Here is a 26,007-nt window from a genome sequence, read left to right on the forward strand (position 1 = left end):
GGCCATGTTCCAACAAGCTCTTATTGTCAGTGTTTTCAAAAAGTTTGTGAACAATGATGAAACTTAGCTATATTCTAATTCTAATTGCTACAAACCGGAAACAGATACAAGTATACCTTTTTTGTCCTGATGAAAGAAGAGACTCTAGTCTTTCTTTTGGTAAGTTCTATGTTTTTATAGCAATAGAACAGAATATTCTGTGGACCTTGCAAAATCAGTCAAAATCCAGTAAAACAGCGAAGGGGGTTGCTTCAGTGAAAATAGCTGGGGGTTAATGACTTAAATGCAAGTGGGTGCTTCTGACTAACCCAAACTAAGCTCGGATGTTCTAGTAGGCTTTTCCAAACTGTTTTTGTTATATCTTACAGCACAAGCAGAGAGCTTCCACATCATTAGAGGGATCGCATTGTTCGACGGTATCAGGGCAAGGGACAAAAGGATTTCCAAGGCATTCAATACACCAGGGAGCTGCAGTGAAGACAGTCATTATCAAGTCAAGTCAAGTCAAGTCAAGTCATCTTTTTTTTATAGAGCGCTTTAAAACAGCCTTAGTTGTCACAAAGTGCTTTACAGAAACAACAAAACAAACATAAAATATTCACAGCCTATTTAAATTGAATTTGAACTTGATGGGTTGAATCCGAACACATCACATCCCCAGCTATCAGAGGGTGTATATACTTCTGCAACCACATCATCTCAGTTGTTTATTTTGCTTCCTTATTTGAAAAGATTTCAGTTTTTTTCCTATTTAGTTGGTCACAAAAAAAAAAAGACGGTCTTTTTTTTTTTTTTTTTTAAATATCACGAAAACCTGTCATTGGAACAGGGGGGTGTACACTTCTCATCGCCACTTGTATCTCAGCTGGTAATTATCTTGTGTAGTGTTGTGGAACCTTGAAAAAAACATATGATTAAGCTGAGACATGAGTTGGCATGAACACACAATAGCCAAAACATTAGATACAGCTGCACAAATAATGCACTTCTTATATCATTTCCCCTATTAGATACATACTTGGCAGGTCTGCTTCACAGTCAAACTGGATACATTAATTTGCCTATAGGTGTAAATGTGCATGTGAATAGTTAAATCTCTATGTGCCCTGTGATTGGGTTAGTGCCAAGGAAAATGTAGGTGTACCTAATGAAGTGACCAATAAGCCATCCATTTTCTCGACCGCTTATTCCTCACAAGGGTCGCGGGGGGTGCTGGAGCCTATCTCAGCTGGCTTTGGGCAGTAGGCGGGGTACACCCTGGACTGGTTGCCAGCCAATCGCAGGAAGTGACCAATAATAATAACTAAAAGGAAAAAACTTACTGTAGGGCCTGGCATTCCAGGTGGACCAGACAGGCCAACATCACCCTGAAGGAAACGTCACAGACACACAGTGTATATAGAATTGATATTGTAGTACATACATAACAGTATGTCATTGTCAAGAAACAGAATAAATTGAGTGTTAACTTGAAAACATGATTTGTATCAACTATCACAGAAGGTGATAAAGATTATGATGCAAAATAACTTTCTAGTAAACTTGACACTTGCATGCCTCTTCATTGACAAGATTACAGTTAAAGACAAACTGTTTCACCTCGTCACCACATCAGCATGTTTGATATAAGAAGTTCATGAGGTGATATTTTGGTAGAAAAGAGTTCAAGTAGACTTGCGACACTTTTCTTACCCTTCTATCCTCGACGACAAGACTTGGCAACTGTCATATTATCACACATAAACACTTCATGATAAATAAGTGATTTTATTTTGCCACTCTTCTCCCCTTCAGTGGTGAAAGTGCAACTTTCAAAGAAAAGAAATCAGTAAACATGCTTGGGTTGACAAAATAAGTGAGAAGACGTTCACCTTTGGGCACGCATTGACTGATTAGCACCAATAAATACTTGATTTGTTCTTTACTGGTTCAAATTATTTGCTGGAAAGTGTAAGGACACCCACCAAAGAGGAAAATGGCTTTTGCATTGTGCTGTTGAATGTCTAATAGGAAACGTCAAGCTGAAAGATTGAAGATGATGAATACAATGTCAGAAGACAAAAAGTGTTCTGATGACTTTGTTTTAGGTTGGGTCATTGGGTCATTTTGTTTTAGTGTTGACGTTTCCAGTTACTATGTCAAGGTAGGCGTTTGGCCTTAACTGAAATGTATTTTATGTTTAATACAAAGCAGTTATTCAGTTTTTTGTTATTATTGTTGTTTTCATGAGATGCTTTTGCTTACCTTTGCACCCGGTAGACCTTCAAGCCCAGGTAATCCCATGAGCCCTGGTTCTCCCTACAAGTAATCAAAAAGGACACACTCAGCTGTGTAAATGTAAAATAAATAAATAAATACATGTTTGTGAAGACTAAAATTGGTTTCATCTACTGTTGCTATTTTGGTCTGACTGTCTTATAAGGGCAGTTGATGAGCTCTTGGAAGGTGTGGTTATTTTATGGCTGTCAGTAACTGTTAGGACGTCAAATATAGATCCAAACGACGTGGCTCACGGTAAATTCAATTCTGCATGACACACGACGTCACGCGTTACGATCTCTGCTCTCGGCGCACTCGGTCGGGTATTAATACGACCCTCCGCGCGTCAATAAGATGATCCTGAGGGGACAACACTTCAGGCTCGCTGCATTATATTATATATGATCTATGGCGTGCGCTGTCAAAATTTGCCGAATGTAGATGAGACGCAGAAAGAGCCGCCCCATTTTAAAAATCCCAATCAGGCTTACTTTGTGCCCTAAAAATAGAGAGCTATTCGCAGCTGCATGAACAAGAGATGGCCTCTATTGAGCTCATTTTGTTCAAGCTGCCATGAAGAAACGCCATTACATGGGAAAGAGGGGCAACTGGCGCCGACATAGATGGATTGCGCAGGTAATTGTCACACATGTAGATTGTCACGAGTAAGGGAGCACGGTTTAGGGGAGAGCGGGGCAGCCAGGGGGATCAGCTGTGAGACGGATTGAGGCAATTCCGCCACAGCACTGGTGCCGCTCACACAATTTATTAAAATGTCAAATTAACATTCTGGTGAAAAATCACAGTGCAACAAAACAATAAAATCTACAATTGGCCCCGTGCGAATAAAGAATTCACAGCGATGGCAGGAGCAGACTTGGTACCACGTCTGTGTGGATTGTTTTCAGGCATCAATATGGAGAAGGTGGGGGGTCGTATAGGGGGGAGCATTTGAAGATTCATGGCTTCCCGCTGGCAAGACAATGTGGTCTTACTATTTCATATTTTCAGGAGACATAATAGTTTGTGTGTGTTGGAGTTCAGCAGTTGAAAGTTTCAGAGTACATTGATTGAAATAAAGGGACAACTCTGGCTTGAGTCTTAAAAAAAAAAAAAAAAGACATCAAATCATCAATAGCTCTTTCAAGGGAAAAATAGTTTCAACTTACTGGAAGTCCTTCATCTCCTTTAGGGCCCTTAAAAAAAGTGACAAAAAGATGTGACAATTGCTCTCATAAAAATAATGTACAGTAAATGGACTAAAGTGATATTCTGCTACTGTCTGCGATGGTAATTGAATTAAGTAAAATTAACATGCAAAGTTATTTTTTGTACATGTAAATCTTCATGTTTGCAATGTGTGATGTGTTTGCAACATCATCATTATCATTGAAAAATGCAAATCATTACATTTGAAGTGGTCACACGATATATGTAAAACATCCGTTTGGGAAATGTAAATGATCATATTTGGACAACGCATCTCATAATATCAAATGTCTATCAATGTTTCAAGTGTGCTTTATTTGTCCAATATTTGCATATTATATATATTATATTATATTATATTATATTATATTATATTATATTATATTATATTATATTATATTATATTATATTATAATATATTAATTGGCAAAAAATATCGGCACAGGGAACTCTTTCACTGCCAATGAGCCCGTCCGCTTCAAACATGCTGCTGCAGCTTGGAGTTTCTGAAAGTGTAGCTCGCTATTACAAAACTGCAGTCATCATAATAGTGTAATGGTGAGTTTGATTTTTGAATTATTAGTTTTTATTTGATCTGATTTAATTGTAAAATCTGTTTACGTGACTCTCCCGCAATCTGTTGCGTAACCTGGTTGCAGGGCAACACTGCTAAACGGTTGCCCATAATGGATCTTCAAATATGCGTCGTGAGCACGATATTTTGATTAAATTAATTTTATTGGATCTATTTCATACAGAATAAAGAAACACATGCTCGTTCAAAGTAGCGTGTTAGCCGAGCATCGCGCACGTCTCACTGGCAATGACATATACCCACTACGGACGTTAATTTAAAGATCTAAAGTGTGATATATTTTTCAAATTTCAATGGCTCTCTATGGCATTTGCATGTCTAAAATAACTCCATGCTCCATGATTTACAGCCACCTTTGCTTGGTGCGCACACATGGGCTGCTTACGCACGGTGGGAGGGCCAGAAGTCATCATGGTAGGTATAAGTGCGCAAGCCAGGGAACATACGAGGCTACGTGAGTCTCGTTTGGGTCACGTTTGCAAGTGAACTTTTTATGATTCTATTTAGAATGCATAAATCATCAGCTGTGCAGCGTGCTTCAGAGAATTCACCATATTTGGAACATATAAATTATACATGCATTGTGCTACATGTAAATTACCAAAACTTGTCTATGAAAGAGGCAGCACAGGGAGAGGAATTCTTAATATAACGCCAATCATGACATATTAAATACAAGACATTCTGAGCCCTCTATTTCATGAGTATAATATATTTTTCCGTATATGATCTGACACATGCATTGCACGGATAATCCATTAGAGGGCAGTATCATCCAGCTGATGGCTTTTCCAGCGACCTATATTTATTAATAGTGGGAAATGTTCTGATTTCCGGAAATACTAACATGTTTGATATGTCTGTTTGTTATTATACTTCTGACAGTTATAAATGTACGAATTTAAAGCATTGTGACCGGATGAATCAAATATGATACAAATCAAAAGTCATATGTGGAAATGTTTGTTGTTCAAAAGGACCAATACAATCTCTATTTACAAAGAATCCGAATGTTTTCTCATATATTTCATGGTTGAGGCTTTATAGGGTTAAATTTAAATGTGGTTCATGGAGATTCTTTTTTGTCCCACGGTAGGTGTTGTGGAGGAATGATCCCTGCGGGGCCTTAGATTGGATGTCTCCCTGGGCCTGACGAGATTACAAACTGCCTGATAAGGAAGAGCAGTGCAAGGGGAATTTCAAAGTGGGCCCTTTTGGCTTGACACTATGTGGCTGAACTCTGACTTCCATTTGCAAATCGCTGATGTTTTGTGCATCCCGGGGCAGGTCAGAGACATCTGTCTGAGAATCAGGAAGCCTCTTAGCCTTAACCGACCGAGCAGCAGCAGCAGCAGAAGCAGCAGCAGCTCTCAATGAATGTGCCTTAGTGCGATACGAGGGCCTCAGAAGCCAAGATAACACCGGAGGGCCGATGGCTCTCTAGAAGCAACATGTCTGTCTGCTGACGTTTCTTCACAGTGCACTTTGAAGGAATCACTTCAGGCATAACGATGATTATTACACTTACCGGAGCACCGGGAGCCCCAGGGGGTCCTAAAATAGCTCCACCACTCTGAAAAGACATGATTTTGACTTTATGGCTTTCTCTACCACAATATGGGTCAAACTAATTTTAACCACAGGCATAGACTTTTTTTTTTTCTGCCAAAATGATTGATGGCATTGCACAGCGCACTCCATGCATCACTGTATCACAACGACACAGAATAAAGGTCTTTACCTGCAGCTTGTACAGACTGCTCATCCCATTGCCCTCCACATAGGGTACCCCCTAAAACACAAGCAGTAGTAAATCACATCACATTTCATCCCACAGAGGTTCCTTGCTGAGATTCTTAAGCATGAAGAGTTGGTACAGTAGGCCCCAGGCAGGTATTTACTGCTAAGCCTTTAAAAGCTACACGGGGGCGATCAATACCTCATTTGGTGATTTCACAATGAGACGTGATGGGGGAGAAGTGAATAAAATGAGAAGTGCGAACTTCATAAAGCTTAAGGTATTCCGAGAAGCGAGAACAACCACGACTTCTTGGGTACGTGTTCCATTACAAACGTGTTTTTGCCCGATTTAGATCGTTGAATGAAAGCTTTTCAAATAGAAAGGGAGTTAAGGTGCTCATTTAGAGGCAAGTGGATGCCTGTGCCCTTTTCAGGCCACTGAGCCATCCCCTGTCCTCCCAGACTGCACTTTATGAGGCCAGGGTGCGTGGGGGGGCTAAGATAGGTTCAAGGGGACGCCTGATGAATTATAGATTGGCTATGGACGCGCTTACTCACTGGCCTTTTACAGGAAGCAAACATGGTTCAATGCCAGCAAGAGGGTCGTCACAATGTCATCATATTTGTACTTGTTTGTCATTTTTTGCTCACGTCTTGCACTAAATGTTGTTATTCGGAGTGAAAACAGACTCAGGGTCAGTTGTGCATGGAAGACGTATCAAGGCAGTCATGTGTCCTAATTCAAAATATTAGTTGAAATGTATTCAGTAAAATAACATTCGAAAGTGGAGAGATTGCAATTTTTGACTTGACCGGCACACAAGTGAATGTTTCGTTCAAAAGAACACATTTTTTTGACTGAACTTGACTTGAATGAATCATTTCCTGAAGTGATTCATTCTTTTCTCAGTTCATTTCATTTTAGCCACGTGCTGCACGTGCATATACCTTGCACTGCAAGTTGACTTCTCAAAGCATTTGTGAGTTCACAAACTCCTGAGAATGCATCTTGTTGATTTTCACCAATCCGTATACAATTTGCATCACAAATCACAAATCACAAAGCGGTATTTTGTTTGGGGGTGGACTATGCAGCTATGACGAAACCAGGAAGAGCCAACGCCATGGGAAACAAACATACAAACAAACCTAACATGGACGAATGAACGAATTACCATTTCCTTGTTGAAAGTTGAACAGCGAGAGACACTTTTTTTTTTTTAGTGCATTTTTAGCTGGTAAAGATGTTGCTTTTTTTTCCCCCCTACGACAATCGGTTGCCGAGATTGGTCAAAACAAAGGTTAGGTCAACGTGCACAAGGTGCCGCATTGTCCAATCAGCTTGACGTATTGTATTGAATATCCCGCCTTTCCCGAGCAAATCACTGTGGAGCAGTCCCAGATTGATATTGTGATTCTCCGCAATATCAATCTGGCTGTTGCCAGGTTATTGGCTCGGAGCGGATATCCAGAGTCTTTCACTCATTTGTGAATATTCGTGAATTATCTATCAGCAGCTTCAAATTCTATTCTATAATATTCACTATGCTGTTAATATTGGAAATTAATTAATTATTGGCTGCTACCTCTAAATTGTGTGCTGGTCTCTTGGCGATAATTGGAGGAAAATAATAATAATAGCACAAAAAAATGCCAACCGGGCATTTGCGACCAGTCCAGCCCTGCCACTATCTGACTTATTTAAAAAGTGACTGTAATGTTTGTAATTGTTATAATACTGGGATTATATAAAATTTTGTGTGTCCAACAGTACTTATAAAAATACAAATTGTTTTATTCTTTTTTAATTTGTACTTATATTTCTTTACTAATACCCATTCTTGGTCGTATTACTAATAACTACCATTAAAACAAAAAGAAAAAAAAAACACACACCAAAATTAACAATTTATCCTGATTTGTCATTAAATATTAAGTCAAATTCCCACACTTAGCATATTTTTAATTAGCAGCCTGCATTTTTTTTTTTGCCTGCTAACTTACTGGAGGTCCTGGAAGGCCTGGTCTACCAGGAGGTCCTTCGTTTCCCTGCCATTTACAAAGCAGAAAGAGAAATCTGGTGAAATAAAAATTATTTCTCAACACAGTTCCAAGCAGATGAAAACCATCAACATTCAAATAATCTATAAATAAATACATACATAAATAAAAAACATTTTAATTTAGGAACACACATAAAGGAAATGCAAACTAATACGCTAAACCCAAAAAAAAATCTTACTCTTTCCCCTTTAGTTCCTGTTTGACCCATCGGACCTGGGCGACCCATGAGCCCCTGTAAACAAAACAGAACAAACTTTTCATTCAGCATCAACATGTGCATCATTTGTTTTGATGAATAAACATGAGCGTCTTACCGCCTCCCCGGTGCGACCTGTCACTCCAGGAAGACCCGGAACTCCAGGAGGCCCCTGAGACAATGGAGATTTAATAGTTGCGTCAAATCAAACAACAGTGATATTCTGTAATTTCTGGATGGTTGAATATAGTTGTTTTTCTGTTTTATTCCTACTTGTTAGCAGTGATTTATGCTATTTTTTTTTGTACTTTGCATAAACAATTTTCCTCCTCTGCAATAGCGCTTTGTGTTTATTAGTCTTTTATTTTGGTACTTTGTTAAAGAATACTTTCTCTCCTCATTAGTAATGTTTTATGTTACCATTTCTTCTTAATTAGTACTTTAATGGAATAACAACTGAGTTCGTCTTTCATTGGTCCGTTTTGGGGTACGGCCAGTCACATACCGTTACAGAACAAATGTTAATGCTAAACAGACAACAATTTGGTCCGCTAACAAAAGAGCTATATGACAATAACAGAGCCATAATTCTCCTTTTTACAAGCAATTGAAATAGTTTGGATGCTGTTTTGAAGCTTCTTCACATTGCTGCTCAAATGGACTACAGCTTTTTACACACTTTCTATCGACTGACATTTAAGGGTGGCATTTATTGACCCACTAATAATGTTGACATGTTTATTCCGGCATTCTAACAGCAGCAAACAATGATAATCATTAAATTGAGATTATATTAGATTTCAGAGGATGCACAAATATGAACATTGACACGTTCCTTAAGCATGAGAAACAATGTAGAAGAACAATAGGGCATTCTTTTTATTGGGATACGATTTAATCCAGCCAGTGTGGCTAAATGTGGCCCCCACCACCATCATTCACAGATGCCAGTTGTTCCGCGATACAGGGGTGCTTTTAAAAATGTATTAAAGATGATAATAATAATAATAACAACACATTCAATGAATTGATTTCTACAATGACTCTGAGGGTTCGCATTCACCAGACCACAAAATCCGTCTGTCATAACCTGGATCAAACCACCAAAATCACATTACACCACGTGCCCCACAACTTAGACCTGGTTTTACTTGGTCTAAATTCTGGTCTACTTTCTGTCAATAAATTAGGAGATCCAACGTGTAATAGAAAACACCCTTGATCGAATGAAACGGCCAGCGATGTGTATCATGATCTTCCAAATATTCAACCTGTTTTGTGCACCTTTAGCTTCCAAGAAATTTTGCTGTGTTGCATTAGAATAAAAATGTCATTTGACTTGGCATAGAAATAACTGAACGTAAACATTTTTCCCAACTTCTTCCACTTTCTTTGCACTCACCTCATCACCTTTATCTCCTGTGGGGCCAGAGAAGCCTCGCTCTCCTTTCACTCCCTGTGAGGGGGCAGAATATATATATATATATATATATATATATATATATATATATATATATATATATATATATATATATATATATATATATATATATATATATATATATATATATATATATATATATATATATATATAGAGAGAGAGAGAGAGAGAGAGAGAGAGAGAGAGAGAGAGAGAGAGAGAGAGAGAGAGAGAGAGAGAGAGAGAGAGAGAGAGAGAGAGAGAGAGAGAGAGAGAGAGAGATTGCTTCCTTGCATCAGTGTGGAGCAACAGTGTAACCATAGCAACAACTTTTGCTGCAACCCCATAAAAGAGCACAAAAGATGACTCTCTCTACAGCTGGTTAGGCTACAATAGATTTCTGATATCTAAAGTTACATGCCATATACTCAAAGTTTTAAAATGATGTGCATATGTTGATATCTCCATCCAACCTTTGGGCCTTCCTTCCCAGGATTCCCCATTGGACCTCTTACACCTGGGTCCCCCTGGGACGACAAACACACACAAACGAATAAGGGACAGGGAGAGTGTAAAAAGTGTGACATGAAGCCCTTCTATAGGTTTCATGCAAAGTGACATGATTGGGTCATGTGTTTACCGCATCTTACTAATGAGTCACATGTACCTTTTCTCCCACCATGCCGTCATGTCCAAGCACTCCAGGGGAGCCCTTCTCTCCCTTTTGTCCAGTCAGCCCGGAAACTCTCATCTGGCAAGCACTGCAGGCGTTCTAGCAGCACGGGGAGGGGCGATGGAGGAAGCAAATGTGGTGACACAAATACGATATCATCAAGTCTGAGCCAAACATGGCATTTTCATCATTTATTATGTTACATCCCAGGGTGGAGGACAAGACCCTAGCCGACACAAAGTGTTCTTTAAATGTCTGCATAGCAGAAATAATATGAACCCACCAACAGAGAGTCTCATCGAGGTGAGTGGTGAACTTTGTCAAACTCATTGGCTGTGACATTTAGGCGAGAATTTTAAATATCACCATTCCTGATCCGTTCTCTCGATAAGGACTGCACCTTGCAGCAGAATGTAACATGCGTACTGTGCCATTATGCGCTGTATTGCAGTTATATTTTAAAATGCAAAATCTATGACAAAATACCAGAGCTTATGATAGGAATGTAAGAGATTGGAATGAAAATGGTCAAATAACAAGAATTGGGTTTTCAGCAACTCAAAAAGCAACTGGATATTTTTTTAAAGAAAAATGAGCTCTTAAAAAAATTCAATTACACTGTCGAGTGTCGAAGCAGCTCTAGACGTTCTAAAGCTTTTGTTATTGTCACATTAGTGCTGGCACCAACGCTTTCTCACTCCATGGTTAGAAAATTGTATTTTCCTGCAAGTAGTTCCAAATCTGCATTCTAGTAACCGTTTTTAAAAAGTTTTGCTGCTGTAATGCTTCTATGCTGAACAAAAATATAAACGGAACACATTTGCTTTTGCTTCCATTTTTTGTCAGCTTACCTTGAAAAATTTCATACTTTTTCTATGTACACATAAGCTAATATCTGTTAATTAAACATGGGATGCTGCATTCACATTTTATGTTCTGTATATATTGCAGGATAATGACAGTATTTACATAAAGCTGTCTCTTTAAATGTTTCACTGGTGAGTGGGCTTGGAAACAGCGAGAGATACACGTCTTTTTAAAAGTAAGCCAGACATCCTGATGGAGGCACTCAAGGGCTTAACATTGCTCTGCTGGCTAATGCAAGCTGTACATTTCTAGATGAGCAACACAATGAGCCATTCACATTTATAAGCCAAAATAATGTATTCAACCCTGGAAAGCGGCAATTATCATTAATTAGAATGATAAAATACCTTGAGCAAAGCCCCCATATCTCCAACAATTGGTAGTGCAGTCTAAGAGAGGGAGTGAAAAAAGGAAAGAACATAAACATAGCAACCTTCAGGCTTGTACATTTATTATATTACAAAACTATTGAGACATTTATTTGGTTAATAATGCTGTTTTCAATGCATGCCTTGAAAGAAGAAAACCATAAACACTTCAGAAATATGTTTCACTTTTACTAATTCAATCTGCAAGGCCGAAGGAAACACAAATTTTGTTGGCAGACAACACAATCTTCATATTATTATTATTTTTTTTCTAATTTGTTGTCCTTGTGTTACAAACATGAAATGATCAATGGATGTGGATTGTGAATCTTTATTCCTTGAACTATTTACTGAATGCCAGAAAGACCGCAAACACAGCTGTGTAGCCCTATCAGCTGAACGCGGAACACGGCTTGCCCCACTCAAAATGGTCGCTAATCTTATACGACCTTTGGCCGTCCACCCACACGGGGGCCGGCCTAGCCTAGCCAATGTGTGACCTGTAGGGATGTAACGATATCCAAACATCACGATACGATATTATCATGATATGAAGGTCACGATACGATAATTATCACGATATTGTGGGGGGGGGTTGGCGATATTTTAAAAAGATCACAATAATGTAAAAAAAAGCTCATACTAAAAAAAAAAAAAAAAAAGAAAAAAAAAAGAAAAACCCAATATTGTGCTTTTGTACATAACAGCAATGCATATAAACCACCTACAATCTCTCATAATGCAAGCACACTTTGATCACTTCACAAGCAAATTAGGTTCCCATTCATCTGACAATTAGCATAGATTTTAAACATAGAAGGCCAAAACATCCCTAATGAAAATTAAATTGCACTAATAAACCAGCCACTAGAGGGTGCTAGCTGCACAAATGGAAATCAACCTGACTTTTTTTTAACAGATGTGCTCCTTTTAAATATTGTGAACATGACGACGACAATATTGTCGCACGTTTAATATCACAATATCACGATATTGCCGTTATCGTTACATCCCTAGTGACCTGATGGTCTTAACTGGTTTCTGCTGGATAAATGTGTGCCAGAGTGCCAAATGTACAATAAATGTAATTTGTAAGTTTTCATACTCTTGTTAACATAAATGTGGAAAACATGCTAAACTAATAGAAATATGGCTGCATCTTTTCGTCATTTCATAATAATTCATAACATTTAGTTAAAACTAAAAAGATGTAAAAAATGAGTTTAATATCGATTTGTGTTGAGGTCATTTTCTGCTCTTTAACATGAAAATTGTAAAATACAGCTTTTACCCCAGTCTCCACAAATATATGCATAATTGTTAATTGCGACATGTCTGCTGTGTTGCGACTGGAATCTCTGCAGTACAGGCTTTCCAAGTTAGAGGCAGTCATTAATTGCAACTTTAAATTAACTCAAAATTAACATACTAGTTTTGACAACTCTAATTTAAAGCAATGTTGTTGTTTTTTTTAACCTGGGTTCGATTAAGTCAGTCTCAGGAAGTCAAGACAAACCCAACTCAAATGATTTGTGGTGATACGTACTGCTTCGCACTCATTGGCTGCAGGTGATCACGCTACATTGCTCAGGAAAGTCGACTTGTGACTGTTGTGATGGTACATCGTGTGATTTCTATATTATTGTAATCCCTTCATACTATGTTTTTTTGTTTTTTTGTTTTTATAAACGCAGCACCCCTCATTACCACTATCTTAATGCAGATGCCAACTAGATGAAAACTACAGACAGAAACAGCGGTGGGGAGTGAGCAGGGGGCTGTCAATTAGTCATAAACGTCACCACCTTCCTGAAGGTAACATTAGGCCGTGAACAGCAAGTTTGGCTGCAAATTACCCCCAAACTGCAGCTGCATTAGTACATTTACCTTCACGGTGCAAATGCGCAAAAGGGATTTTCAAAACTTACTGGTTCACCTGGAGGTCCAGCGGGGCCAGGGGGGCCCGGTCTGCCAAGAGGGCCCTGTAAATGAGACAAATAGAGAAGCTAAAAATCCTTCCGGGGATGAAATTAAGCATACATGCTGCATGGTAATTGTACTTTCACATCCGTCACAGTTGGTGGCAATGTGTGATCTAAAAGTCTGGTTCAGCCCCAGTGAGCTGACAGTCATTATGTTGGCTTTTATCTGTGCACGTGGCAGGGGGTGGATGGGGTGACGGGAACAACTCACCTCCCTTCCTGGAGCTCCAGCAGGCCCAGGTGCACCTGGGGCTCCGCGAAGACCCTGAAAAACACCCAAAAGAGTTGGCAAATGCTAATGAAAATGTTTAAATAATTTACTGTGAACGTCCAAGTTGAGCACAATCCACATTGGAGATGTTGGTTCATTTTTCAAGTAGGTCTCATTTTATTCTTATTACAAAAAAAAAAAAAAGTTTCATGTCAGGCGAGGATAAATAATTCATAAGTCAGGTTTCCAGTTCCACATACAGTATTTTCTTAACTGATACATAGAAGTTAACCACTGTTTAATACAACAAAATAACTGCAATAAAGTACTTTGTAAAACTGCTCACCTTCTGAAGAGTCACAAGTGCTCTTTTACAAGTATTAAGTGGTATCTTATAGCGTCCAATAGTATCCAAACTATGGCCCGGGGGCCATTTGCAGCCCACCATCCATTTTTCAGTGGCCGGAGGCAGATACTAAAAATTACATTGATACGGCCACCAAAGCTACGTTTAAAAAAAAAAAAAAAAAAAAAAAAAAAAAGGCTACTAATTATGAATTGGATTACCGTATATACTGTAGGGCTTTTCTAGATATCGTCACCTTTTAAAATAATTGCCTATGTCATTTTTTTTTTTACCTAAATCATCTCCTCATGATGGAAATGGTTAACTTTTTTGTGTTCCTGAAAAATCTGAAAAAAAAAAAAAAAAAAAAAAAAAAGACTTAGGCAGTTATTTTAAGAAGTCATCAATATGTAAAGATACAAATACTGGAAATTTATTTATGATAAAAATAACGCAATTTTTATTCAAAACACAGGTGAATAAAGATAATTCATTAATTTTAGAAGCAAAAATTGTTTCTTCTAATTTCTGCCAATGTCAAAGTCGGACTCATGAACATATCACAATGTCCATATCAAGTAACTGTTTGCAAATGGTCATCTTACTGCAGTTTGCTGTAGTTTTGGTTCTGAATGTGGAGATGAGATTCAGCTTTTGTTCAATGCAGGGGAGGATCTATAGCCTAGTGGGTTATAGGGTCATTGGCCACCCCAAAATCTTGAAAAAAATAAACTACATGATGTATAAACGTTTGACAGAAAGCTATGTAGCAGTTTTTCAAAAATATCCAGAGAATACAAAAAATATGTCATTGCTTGCTTGACTGATTTGAGGTGTTTAACAAATTAAAGTTGAAGAATTTTAAAGTGGCTCTTCCATCCGTCCATTTGTTATGTATGCAGCCCTCAAACCAAATCTCTCGCATGATGATGGTTTAAACTACGAAGTTTTGAATAGGGAGGTATTTTTTTCCGGAACTTTTCAGTTTTCCGAAATGTACAATTTTGGAGGTTCAACTGTATAACAATTATTTTTACAGAGCTTGTGGCAGTATCAATAAGCTAGAGGTCAAAGCACATGTATGTTTTCAAGTCATGGATTTCGGGTATATTCCACAAACCTCAATTCCTGGCTTTCCTGGAGGTCCCAAGGGGCCCTGAGAACACATCACGCAGCTTGTTAACACCGTCTGCCCTCTAGCATCAGGGATCCAATAAAGCTATTGTGTTAGACACCTTTTGCTCATATTGATTCTGCCTCCAACAATTCTATATTAAAAGAAATGGAGACAGACTCCCTTGCAATCATGTCAGCGAGGGTGAAACGTGCATAGCGCAAGATATATGGTGGGGGATGAATGCAGGGCACATTGGCAGGAAGCATCTAGCAGTAAGGACATCCATTTTCCGCAGAAAGTGAATTTACTGGGTCCTTTTTTACTGGGTCTAGATGTGAAGGCAAGGTAAATAATGAATATGGAGAACAATCACATACAACATCATACTCACAGGCATGCCTGTGATGCTCTCTCCAGGCTCGCCTTTATCACCGTGCTCTCCAGGTAGTCCTGGGACTCCTCGCTCCCCCTGACAAAAGAACAAGGCAGCAGTCAGACGACTCAATTCGAAGCTCCTGGAGTGCTGCTGCACTGCATGATCATTAAGTATTTAGACTGGACCCGAATGGATTTTTGCTTTCATGTTTTTTGCCTTTTGCAGCTTGAAGGGGAGGAAATGGCCAATGGTGTGCACATGTTCTTATCTGCTTTTATTTAAAAAAAAAAAATAAATAATACTGAGGGTACACAATATGTCATTTGGTTTTCCCTCATAACAGTGCCACTGGAAACCAAAACATATTTAGAAAGAAAATACTTTAAATTAGTGGTGTCAAAATTAGCGTGTTAATATCAAGTTAAGTCTCTTTAACGCAACATTTTGCTTTTGTCATCGATTAATGCACGACACTTGTTTAGAAAGCCCTGTACTTTGGGAATTCCGGTCACGATGCAGGAGATACGTTGAAATATAAATTAAAACTTGCAATGTTGTACAAAGGAGTGACTATATCACAATTCAGCAATCATAAATATAATAGAAGTATATTTACTGTATTTGTCGTGACTGGGGTCTTGTGATTTACAGTGAATAAAATGGGCAGGAATCAACGACTTGCTTCATGTTCGAATTAATGTTTCTCTTAATTTGAAATGAAAAATGTACCTGTTGTTGTCATCAACATCCAACATGAAACACTAATGCCACCTATTGGCAGACAACCTGACATCAATGACTTTAACAGAACTCGATGTCTCAATGTTTTACACTCGTTTGAACTTGTATAATACATCTTTTTAACTTGAAATAGCTATGAATTACTCTAAAATTTTAGTATCAATGAACTAAAGGATGTAATGATATTTGTATTAGGTGTCCACTTTTTGTTCTTTAACAAGAGAATAAAAAACTTGAAAGACAAACATTAAAAAAATGTGTGAGTAATTTGTGATTAATCCTGAGTTAGTTTCCCAAAACATCTCTGTGAGAAATATTTATCATTTTTACACACTCAACATAAAGTATTTCAATACAAATATCACTATGTACAGGAGGAGCAGATCAATGTGGACACTAGATGGATGGTGTGTGTGATCTGCAGTTTCAGTGCTTCACCTTGGGGCCACGGGTGCCTCTGGACAAAGACAGCCCATCACCCTACATGACAACATGAGAAATAAATCAGAAAACCCCCCCACAACAGAATAACATCTTGAATGTCATTTAATGTTTTCACTCCTTATCTTAAGATCTCGAGGCACTGATAAGCGAGTACATACAGGCCTTTGCGTCCTGTCTACCTCTGTTGGTCATTTATTTCCCCCATGCTTCGTTTCTGTACTTGCACATTTCCAATGTCAATAAAGATTCATTCATAGCACAATTCTACAGTGAAAATAGTTTGAAAAGTGTCACAAAGGCAAATGGGCAGAAATGAACATATCTATTATCTTTACTTAACAAGAGAGATGACAGTGATTACTGTAGTTTAACAAGCCCCACAATGCATGTTGCATATTAGCTTCAAGATGGTGGATTGGGTTTAACAATGACACCATTTCCAGGAGAACTTCATCATTACATCCAGTCATAAAAGTGAGCAAAGGAATACAGACCTTCATCATTCATTTACAGGCAAAAATCAATTGAGCGACAGTTATTTGAAGAGGGCTGCCTCATTAAAGACACCAATTGAGTTGGTTTTATCACTTTTATTGTCGTCTTAAATAACAAAGACCATAAAATGTGGTGGGGGGGAATATCTATGTTCCCTCAGAGACACTTAGAGCAATGACATTCGCGAAAGGACCCCCGTCCCCAGGATGGTGTCTTATTTTGCACACGTTAGAGAACATGTAAGAGGTGTAAACCAGTGGCGATCCGTCATAGTAAGCTACTAAGCGGCGCTTGCCTGACCTCTTCAAAATAAAATCATTGAAAATATTTCTGTTTTGGTCTTAAATTCCTGTATATCTTGCCCCGTTTTCCTCGCGGGGAGCGAAGAAGTCGACAGTTTGTTTCGCACATACACAATGAGAAATCAATTGTCTTAAGTCCGTGAACGTTGCTTCGGTATGTGCGGCATTTGAATGGCAAAAAAGCTGTCGGTCATGCAGCCTAACGTGCATGTGCAAAATTGGCCTACTTGGCTTGTTCTGTGGTCAACAGTCATTGTTCAGTTCAAGTTCATCGCTGAATCCCAATGAGTGCCATTTTCCCGGAGAACTTTTGAGGAAAGGAAGTGTAACGAACTAAGTGGGGTTGCCATTTATTTATGTTGAGCACCATTATGTCTGACAGTGAACGTAACACAGGTCTCGCTGGAGGGAGGGAGGGGAGGAGGCGTGCAGTTCAGTTAACGTTGTTGTACATTTTTCCTGCTAGCATCGAGAGCTGTTGTACTGTGCTGGTTATATTGTAACTAGCACTTGCTAGCAGTCAGTGGCTTTGCGTCCCGGAGATAGAGGGCCGGCAAATGGCCATGTTTCCTGCCCGAGGAGGCTCCAGCGTTCTCGGCTGTGCTCCGTGGTCCTCTGGCCAGCTCCAGGAATGCTCCAGTGAAAATATAATTTCAAATGGTCGGTCTACTGGAGTAATCATCACGAAAACGGGGAAGAATTTCGTCCCTCACTTCAAGAAAGGACATACGAGAAACATCAGTGGCAAGATGGCTGTCCAATTAGGTCAGTAAACTTTATTGTGGGTTGAAACCTCTTGCGGCTTTTCTGCGATGTCATTTTTTCCCTTCTCCCGGGTTGAGTTTACATCATGGGCACGAGCCAGTTCCGAATACTGTAAATTCCAACGAATTGACAAATTGTGAATTTGTCATTTCATGGACCACGGAACTGGTTACATTACAGTGTGTGCATATCAACCTGCGTCAATCCTGAATATTTCGCTTTAATTTTATACCTACGCAGGGGTATAAAATAATATTTAATATTGAAATTAATAATAAAAATACCCCCAAAATTTTCTGATCGGGCGCTCGCATATGTGACACTTCAGCATGTCCACTCGAAAAAGTCACCACTCGTCACTGGTAGAAACACTTCAGCCCGCACTAATTCCTTCCCTATTTCTATGCTTGATGAGCTTGCTTCAGGTTGAGTGTTGTTCCCCACAAAACAAACAAGATAGTTGAAAGCAATGAAGTAGGAGGAGGAGGACCGTGCACATGAGTCACCTGTTTGATGAAGCTATAATGAACAATTTAATATGGATAGGCACGCCCATAAAAAGTGATGCTTCAACAGCCATCATCTTCACAATGGTAGAGAAACGATAACCCAAGCTGAGGTTATCCAATATTTGATTACTTATCGTCACGCATGTTAGCTATATAGCTGGAGGGGCTGGTTTTGCTCATCTGCTCCTGGTTCCCGAGCTATGCTTGATGAAACCATATGTTTTCAAGAACATAGAAACATTTGGATAAATGTAAATACACACCACATATCCCGGCTCTCCAGGCTCGCCCTTAGGTCCTGGGGGTCCCTGAATCCCCGTCACTTCTCCCATGTCTCCCTACAGAAAGATTCATGAGTCAACCCTAATGAAATGCCGGACTATTTAATATGTGTAATGTTTATTGTGATCATTTTGAGAGAACAATATCTGTCCTTGGCGTCTTCTTGAACCTCTCACAACTTTTGTTTGAAAGTTGCCACGTACATGACAAACAACATTTCTGGTTCCTGTCTGAAATAATTTATTGCAATCCTTTCATGGATGGAGATAATCCCAGTGATGTTGACAACCTGCTTTCTTTTCCTTCAAAATCAAAATGACAGCTGACAAGTGTAAGGAAGGCAAAAAAGTTGTAGGGACCTGGCATATGTTTTTACAGTGAACATTGTGACAGCAAGGTAAATGTGAGTTTAAAAAAACCCAAAAAACATTCAACTTAGTTTCGCATGCAACTTTATGTTCAATTCTGTCACTGTCTGCAGGGGGAAGGAAATGAGAATGGCATGAAGAAAACAATCAATGTCCATGAAGTAGAAACAATATCAATTAGAAGTCATACATTTTCAACGCTGAAAATTTAATTGTAATTGTATTCATGAGTTGACATCTTGGAAATTTGACAGTAGATTTCGAGTTCACTGATTCACCATGAGTTTTGCACATCAAAAACATTACAGTGACTCAGAAGCTCAAAGAGACACACAATACTGTAAACAGTATGTATGTTATTTATTGGCTCGCCTATACCAAATATGCGAGGGGTTGGAAAAATAAAACTATTTTTGCGTGTATATTTGATTTCCCTGCACTCTTAAAATGCAGTGTAAGATGGTGATAAACATGGAGTGACAGGTTGGGAAAGGAGCTCGTTGAGTGTAACTATCAGACAAATATAACTCAAAACATAAATTTCTGTTTTTAACTTTATAAACCAAGAAAATAATAACTCACTTAAATAGAACTTGTCTGACAAAGTAAATCTGGCCAAATAATTTTAAAAAGTTACAACAAAATGCCACAATACAAAAAAAAAAAAAAAAATCAAAAACATGAGAAATAAAGTCATTGACATCAAACAGGAAAGAGTTAAAGAGCACGTCCTAAAAGTTTTCAGACTCCTGCTAACCAACAAAAGCTATTATCCAGAAATGGAGAAAACATGTAAATACGATAATGACCCCAAGAACATAATAATCGATAAAACAACCCACCCAGAAAAACAACACATCTAAGGCAAAATGGCATCCATGGCAGTTTCAAGGCTGACCAAAGCGAAATATGAAGGCTTGTCTTATGTTCGCTAAAAAAACATCTCAATTATTCGAAAAACTTGTCGGAGAATATTGTATGGACTGACGAGACGAAAGTTATTATTATTATTTTTTTAAAGGTGTCTGCCACGTTGCATCCGGCGTAAATGCAACACAGAATTTCAGAAAAAACAAAACAAAACAAAACAACAATACCAACAGTGTCGATGGTCTGGGGTTGCTTTGCTATTCAAGACCTGGACGACTTGCTGTGATTGGTGAAACGGTGAATTCTTTACTTTACTAGAAAATCCTGAGGGAGAGTGCTGAAGTTCTGCAATGATCTGACAATGATCCAGTATACACCAGCAAAGTCAATTTCTGAATGTATTAAAAATTGATAATAATAATAATAATAATAATAATAATAATAATAATAATAATAATAATAATAATAATAAAAAAATAAAATTTTTTGTTAGGTTTGCGGAGTAGTTTTTAACAGAGGGCCACATAGCTTTCAATAGATTTTTTCCCCCCATTACTAAATAAATCAGCATTTGAAAACTGCATTTTATGATTATCCTTGTCTGATATTGACATGTTTTTAAATGATCTTATCTGATCTTAAACAAAGTTAGAAAACGATGATGCAAAAAAGTAAAAAAAATAAATAAATTTGAGAAGAGCAAATACTTTTTCATGGCTCTGTATCTACATTACACACAACATGAGCAGGTCGAGGTCATGTGTAAATATGAAAGAAGGAAAATATTGAAGTGACCTGTAAAGAGGGTTCAATGTAGGTCATGCCTTGCTACTGTAGATAGAAACGCTTGTACAAGGATACACTTGCTTGTTCATTTTGGTAAGCATACTTAACATTCTGTCAGCAGCCACATAATTTAATAGCTTTATGTACACGATATTTGCTTTTCATCCAAATCTACTCTTGAAATGAATGTTTGTTTTTGTTGTGACTCATACGAATACATAACACCTGTCTCTAGCATTACTTTGCATTAGTGAAGGTGACAAAAGGAGGGTTCTCAATCTGAGAGGACGTAGCAAGCTTAAGCACTTCGATTTATTTCTCTGCCCTGGAGTTTGACAGAGTGACTCTGGCGGGAGGGGAGTCGCGTGTAAAGCGTCATTTATTTTGACAAGCGACACACCTCATCAAGCTCGCGTGTCAAGGCACACACTGTTGCACTTTGTCAATTTCAGTCGAGTGTTTGGAACAAGTCCTGCTGAAAGAGGGGTTGGCGTAAAATTGCGGGGTAGTCGAGAGCGTCAAATGGAGGGAAACTAAGTTCTGACGACGGCATGAACGGCATGTGAGTCATCCGGAAGGTGTCTTGTATGTTCAAGTGCTAATAAAACATCACAAAATCTCCTTTTTATCTTTTAGATGAGAACTTGATTTGAAGATTTCCTACCTTCTCTCCTTTTAGGCCATCTCTTCCAGGTACCCCTGGCGAGCCCTGTAAACAGGATGGGGACAAAAAAAGACGTCTATCAGCAGACCTTCATCTCACGCACATTCATCTCCACAACCGCCTCCTCTTCCTCAGCGTTCCAGCAGACTGTCGAGTTCCAACATAATTTCCTTTAGACAGGATTTATAAAATGTCTCTTTTTCCCTCCCTGCTTTTCAAGAAAGACAGATGCTCATTATCAAAGCAGGTGCAGCACACAGATTGCACTTCTGCTTTTTGGCAAAGAGTGCAGACATTTTCTACTTTCCGCTAATTAATTATTAAATTTGCTGACTGACTGCGTTGGGGAAAAAAAGAGACCGGACTTTTCTCTCTGACGTGCTGCTAATCGCGGTATTCGTCAATTGATCTCAGGCTCAGTCTGGCAGACTGCATTGGGAAGCAGAGGATAAGCCAAGGTGACAGATAAGGCGACGGGGCTTGACATGAAGTCTGCTGCAGGTATACTTACTGGCTCTCCTGGGGGGCCAGGGAGTCCAGTTGGTCCAGATGGGCCTTGTTTGCCCTGGCAGAACAAAATGTAAGACAAAAAAAGTTATATTTCCTAGCTAGACTGTGGATTTCAGTGTTTCAACTCAGCCAGCAGGCATATGTAAGATGTCCTTCAATACTTTAAAAAAAATAGAAGTGGTGACCTTTTCTGTATATCAGTTCTGTTATTCTAGATGATCAGGTTTTAATGAACTGACATAACCTCCTAGGGTGATTTCAACACAGTTGAAAAAAAATATTGGAAGTGAATGAATAATTTGAATACATGGGCTCACCTCAGGACCTTGATCTCCTTTCTGTCCCGGCAGCCCAATGTTTCCCTGTGACATCACACAAAAGGATGAGAGAAGGTGAATCCAGTTTTTCTGACAAATATTGTTGTTTTTTTTTGTTTTTTTTGGGGGGGGGGGGGCTTTATGTTTTTTTTTTTTTTTTTTTCTGGTTTTCAGAATATTTTTTTTCTTTTTCTGAGTAATTTTTCCGTTTTATAAAATGATTGTTTTTTTTCAGTTTACCTGGATATTATTATTTTTTTGTATTTTTAATAATAACCTGTTTTTCTGAATGATGCCGCCCCCCCTCCTTCCACCCTGTTTTTCAGAGTATTTTTTTTAGAATATTTTTTCACCCCATTTTTCAGAATTTTTTTAGGACGGAAAAATATTCAGTAAAACAGAAAAATATATTCAGAGAAGCAGTTATTTTATTTTATTATTTTTAATAAGTGAATGCAATACGCTTCTGTAGGTTACAGTGTATTACCTTTATAACTTCAATTTTAAGTTATTTAGCAAACTAAAAAGAAGGTATTCTGAAATTTATGGACTATGATGGCAACAATAACATGAAAACCTGAAATATCAAGTTTCAATATCTTCAATGTGTTACCTTAAATCCCTGTAGCCCTTGAGTTCCAAATTCACCCGACTACACATTTTATTGATGTATTAGTCAAAATCACTTAAAAAAAAAAAAAAAAGAATCCAAAAAGATATTCAACGCTTACCCGATCTCCCTTTTCTCCCTTCTGCACATTTATCATTTCATCCTTTAACACACAGGACAAATTAACACAGTTCAAAATGTGGCTCAGCAAAATAAAAAATAAAAAATACAATTCTATCGTATTTGTAAATCGTCTGATTTATGATACAATGGAGCTCAGCTGCTTACAGTTCCAGAGAGATGCTTCAACCCATGAGCTGTCATCACCTAGACAGAATAAAAAAAGACAGTCATCTTAAAAAGGACCTACCTCAGATTGTACAACGCATAAATAAGTTAGAGGTATGTCATGTTTACTTTATAAATACACTCACTGGCTAGAAGCATATAACCTACATATAATCCAGTGAGAGCCAAAACATACAGTGAGCTGTGATATTTTGACCCCACACGTCTCTAAGCTAACAAACATCTCTCAGACTGATGCAGTGCAGTTGTGCATCAACAGCGCAATACAACATAATAACAAGCCAAAATGAATATATAAATGAAACCACAGTGTCAATTGAAATTCACCATACATGTATGTATACATGAGTGTTTTCTTTGGGGCTCATGTCATAGCTCATAAACGCACTTTTATGCTTTTGCTACTGGCTGTCAACTTAAAATGACGTCACACTTGCTCAGCTAACGAGCAATCACGGCTCACCTATTTCTGAGTTGGGTCATGTGACATTCCCATGCTGAGCCATAATTGGTTAGCTGATCTCTGAGAAAGTGTTATGTCATTTTCATTTTTATTTTATTTTTATTTTTTTTTAAGAGAGAGCTCAGAATTGTTCATTCGGTAGTCTTACCGATTCAACGTCTTATCATTTCTCTCTCTCTCTCTCTCTTTTTTTTTTTTACGTGTGTGTTCGTTCGTGTGGGTGCGCGTGCGTGCAAATACGTGTAAATTTATACTCATTAATACACCTAAAACCTAATAAAAATCCCATTACCCTTCACCTTAACCAGAGACTTTCGAGTCTCGCCAGAGTCGTGAGGTTCAAACGGTCAGGAGACCAGAGAAAAGGTCAGAGAAGATAAAAAGAAAAGAAAGATAAATCAAAGTGAAATCCAGCACCAAACAAACACTTCCTGCCTTCCCCATGGTTACAAAATCAAAGTCTTACGCCAACCCCAGAAGCCTCTAAATTCCAACAAATTAAAGATTTCTCAAGAGACCAGAGGAAAAACTAAAGAGAGGAAGGAGGGAAGGATCGATGAGGCAGAGTGAGATCCACAGAAACCAGTACATCCAGTCCATCAAAGTGAAATCCAGCTTTATGTTATGTCATTTTCAGTCGACAGCAGGTGACAAAATGGCCGCCACCTGAAATGGATTTTGTTGCTTCATTCATATTCCACAAACTCAATTATCAAAATGCTGTGTATAGACTTGTGTGAGCACATATAACCTATTACAGTCAGGAAATGTTTAGTTAGTTAACACTAACAGTAACTATTTCCCATACATTTATGAGCAACACTGCTGGTGTAATGTGTGGCAATGTAACAGCTTTCTTTTAATTTCTTTTAAACATGTTAAAGATGAATCATGTACCCATATTCTCATGGCATGTTTTTGCATATGATGTTAATCTGTGCATTCATTTCATGGCAGATAAAACCAAACCAAACTGCTTCTGTCCTCTTCTCTCATGTTTCCCGCCCACAGTAAATTATTATAGGCGGGACAACGTCCAGTGGTTTAAACCTCATAATTAATGACGTGAGAGATTAAGTAAGCAAAAGCACCATCCGGGAGGAAGTGTAAGACCATAAATATTAAATTAGAAAGATTTTCCATTGTTTATCAGCTCGTTTTCTGAACTGACGTCTTTGTGCAGGTGCGTCTGTACAACGTGTGCTTATCAGCCTTTTGAGGCAATTACAGTCATTAAGTAACGTTTAACGAAGACGTTTTTTTTTTCCCATCTGGAGCAACAAGAACCTCAAAACAGACACCGGATCATCTGCTGTCTCAAAGAGCCGTCTGCGTCATCCATCAAAAAGCCAACACGCAGTCACTTGTCTCATTTTCCGACTTCAGACACCGATCAACGTCTGCGCGCCATCAGCATGCAGCCTCATTGTCGATTTCGCACATGAGCGGTGAACTCTGGCATGCCACTATTTACTCAACAGAGCTTAGGATGCCGGCTTTAGTTGAACGCATTACAAAGCTCCACTGTAAAGTGAGCCTGGCAGCTGAAGGAAAAAAAAATAAAATAAATAAAGGGACTGTCTCCGAGCTCAAAATCCTGTTTTGCCACGTTAAGGCCATCGGGGAGAATGATGCAGTGTGCGCCGTTAAAACCACTGCACCTCCCTGCCACTAATACACAGAGGCACAAGAAGGTTTATGGAGGGAGGGTAATGATCTGAACCCCTGCTTCTGCTGTGTAAGGGAAATCGATGCTTAACTGCCAAAATTATCTGCCACAGGAAGGCAGAGTGCACAGACAGAGACTGGTACTAAATGTTCAAACAGCCTCATTTATCAAATGACTAATGTTTTCTTCTCTTGTGTGTGCTGCTGAATACGTCTGCAATATCCTGGGTGGCCCACAGCTCACTACACAACGTTGAACACGACGGAGCGTTTGGGTTTTTGATTGAGAGGGACAATTCTCTCTCCCGCTGAAGTGAAATTTTAAGTCAAGCGACGACTGCAAAGGAAGTCCTCAGCGGTTTGGACAGGCTTTAAAACAGTCCACTGTGGCGTCCAGTCTGATGTTTGAAACAAACAGAAGTAACATTTGCCTGATTTAACTTTTAAAATGCGTCTTTTCTTTAATTTCAGTGAGAATAGC

The 26,007-nt window shown here is 38.6% G+C and overlaps 1 protein-coding gene across 3 annotated transcripts in view; it reads right to left on the reverse strand.

Annotated features, from left to right (window-relative positions):
• Positions 1–26,007, reverse strand: part of LOC144001647 (uncharacterized) — a 124,735-nt gene that overhangs the window by 19,344 nt on the left and 79,384 nt on the right. For 2 of the 3 annotated variants that reach the window (XM_077496138.1, XM_077496136.1), the window contains 23 exons: positions 23,375–23,413; positions 23,208–23,249; positions 22,477–22,521; positions 22,161–22,214; positions 21,650–21,694; positions 18,943–19,017; positions 16,603–16,644; positions 15,439–15,516; positions 15,051–15,086; positions 13,585–13,638; positions 13,320–13,373; positions 11,371–11,412; positions 10,151–10,255; positions 9,957–10,010; positions 9,466–9,519; positions 8,182–8,235; positions 8,046–8,099; positions 7,808–7,852; positions 5,805–5,855; positions 5,592–5,636; positions 3,429–3,455; positions 2,245–2,298; positions 1,323–1,367 (listed from right to left, as the gene is read on the reverse strand). In XM_077496138.1, the coding sequence (XP_077352264.1) occupies positions 1,323–1,367; positions 2,245–2,298; positions 3,429–3,455; positions 5,592–5,636; positions 5,805–5,855; positions 7,808–7,852; positions 8,046–8,099; positions 8,182–8,235; positions 9,466–9,519; positions 9,957–10,010; positions 10,151–10,255; positions 11,371–11,412; positions 13,320–13,373; positions 13,585–13,638; positions 15,051–15,086; positions 15,439–15,516; positions 16,603–16,644; positions 18,943–19,017; positions 21,650–21,694; positions 22,161–22,214; positions 22,477–22,521; positions 23,208–23,249; positions 23,375–23,413 (1,194 nt within the window). The remainder of the gene's footprint in view (positions 1–1,322; positions 1,368–2,244; positions 2,299–3,428; positions 3,456–5,591; positions 5,637–5,804; positions 5,856–7,807; positions 7,853–8,045; positions 8,100–8,181; positions 8,236–9,465; positions 9,520–9,956; positions 10,011–10,150; positions 10,256–11,370; positions 11,413–13,319; positions 13,374–13,584; positions 13,639–15,050; positions 15,087–15,438; positions 15,517–16,602; positions 16,645–18,942; positions 19,018–21,649; positions 21,695–22,160; positions 22,215–22,476; positions 22,522–23,207; positions 23,250–23,374; positions 23,414–26,007) is intronic. The other variant, XM_077496137.1, reaches the window with a different exon arrangement.

This window comes from Festucalex cinctus, chromosome 14, assembly GCF_051991245.1.
Source record: "Festucalex cinctus isolate MCC-2025b chromosome 14, RoL_Fcin_1.0, whole genome shotgun sequence".
NCBI lineage: Eukaryota > Metazoa > Chordata > Actinopteri > Syngnathiformes > Syngnathidae > Festucalex > Festucalex cinctus.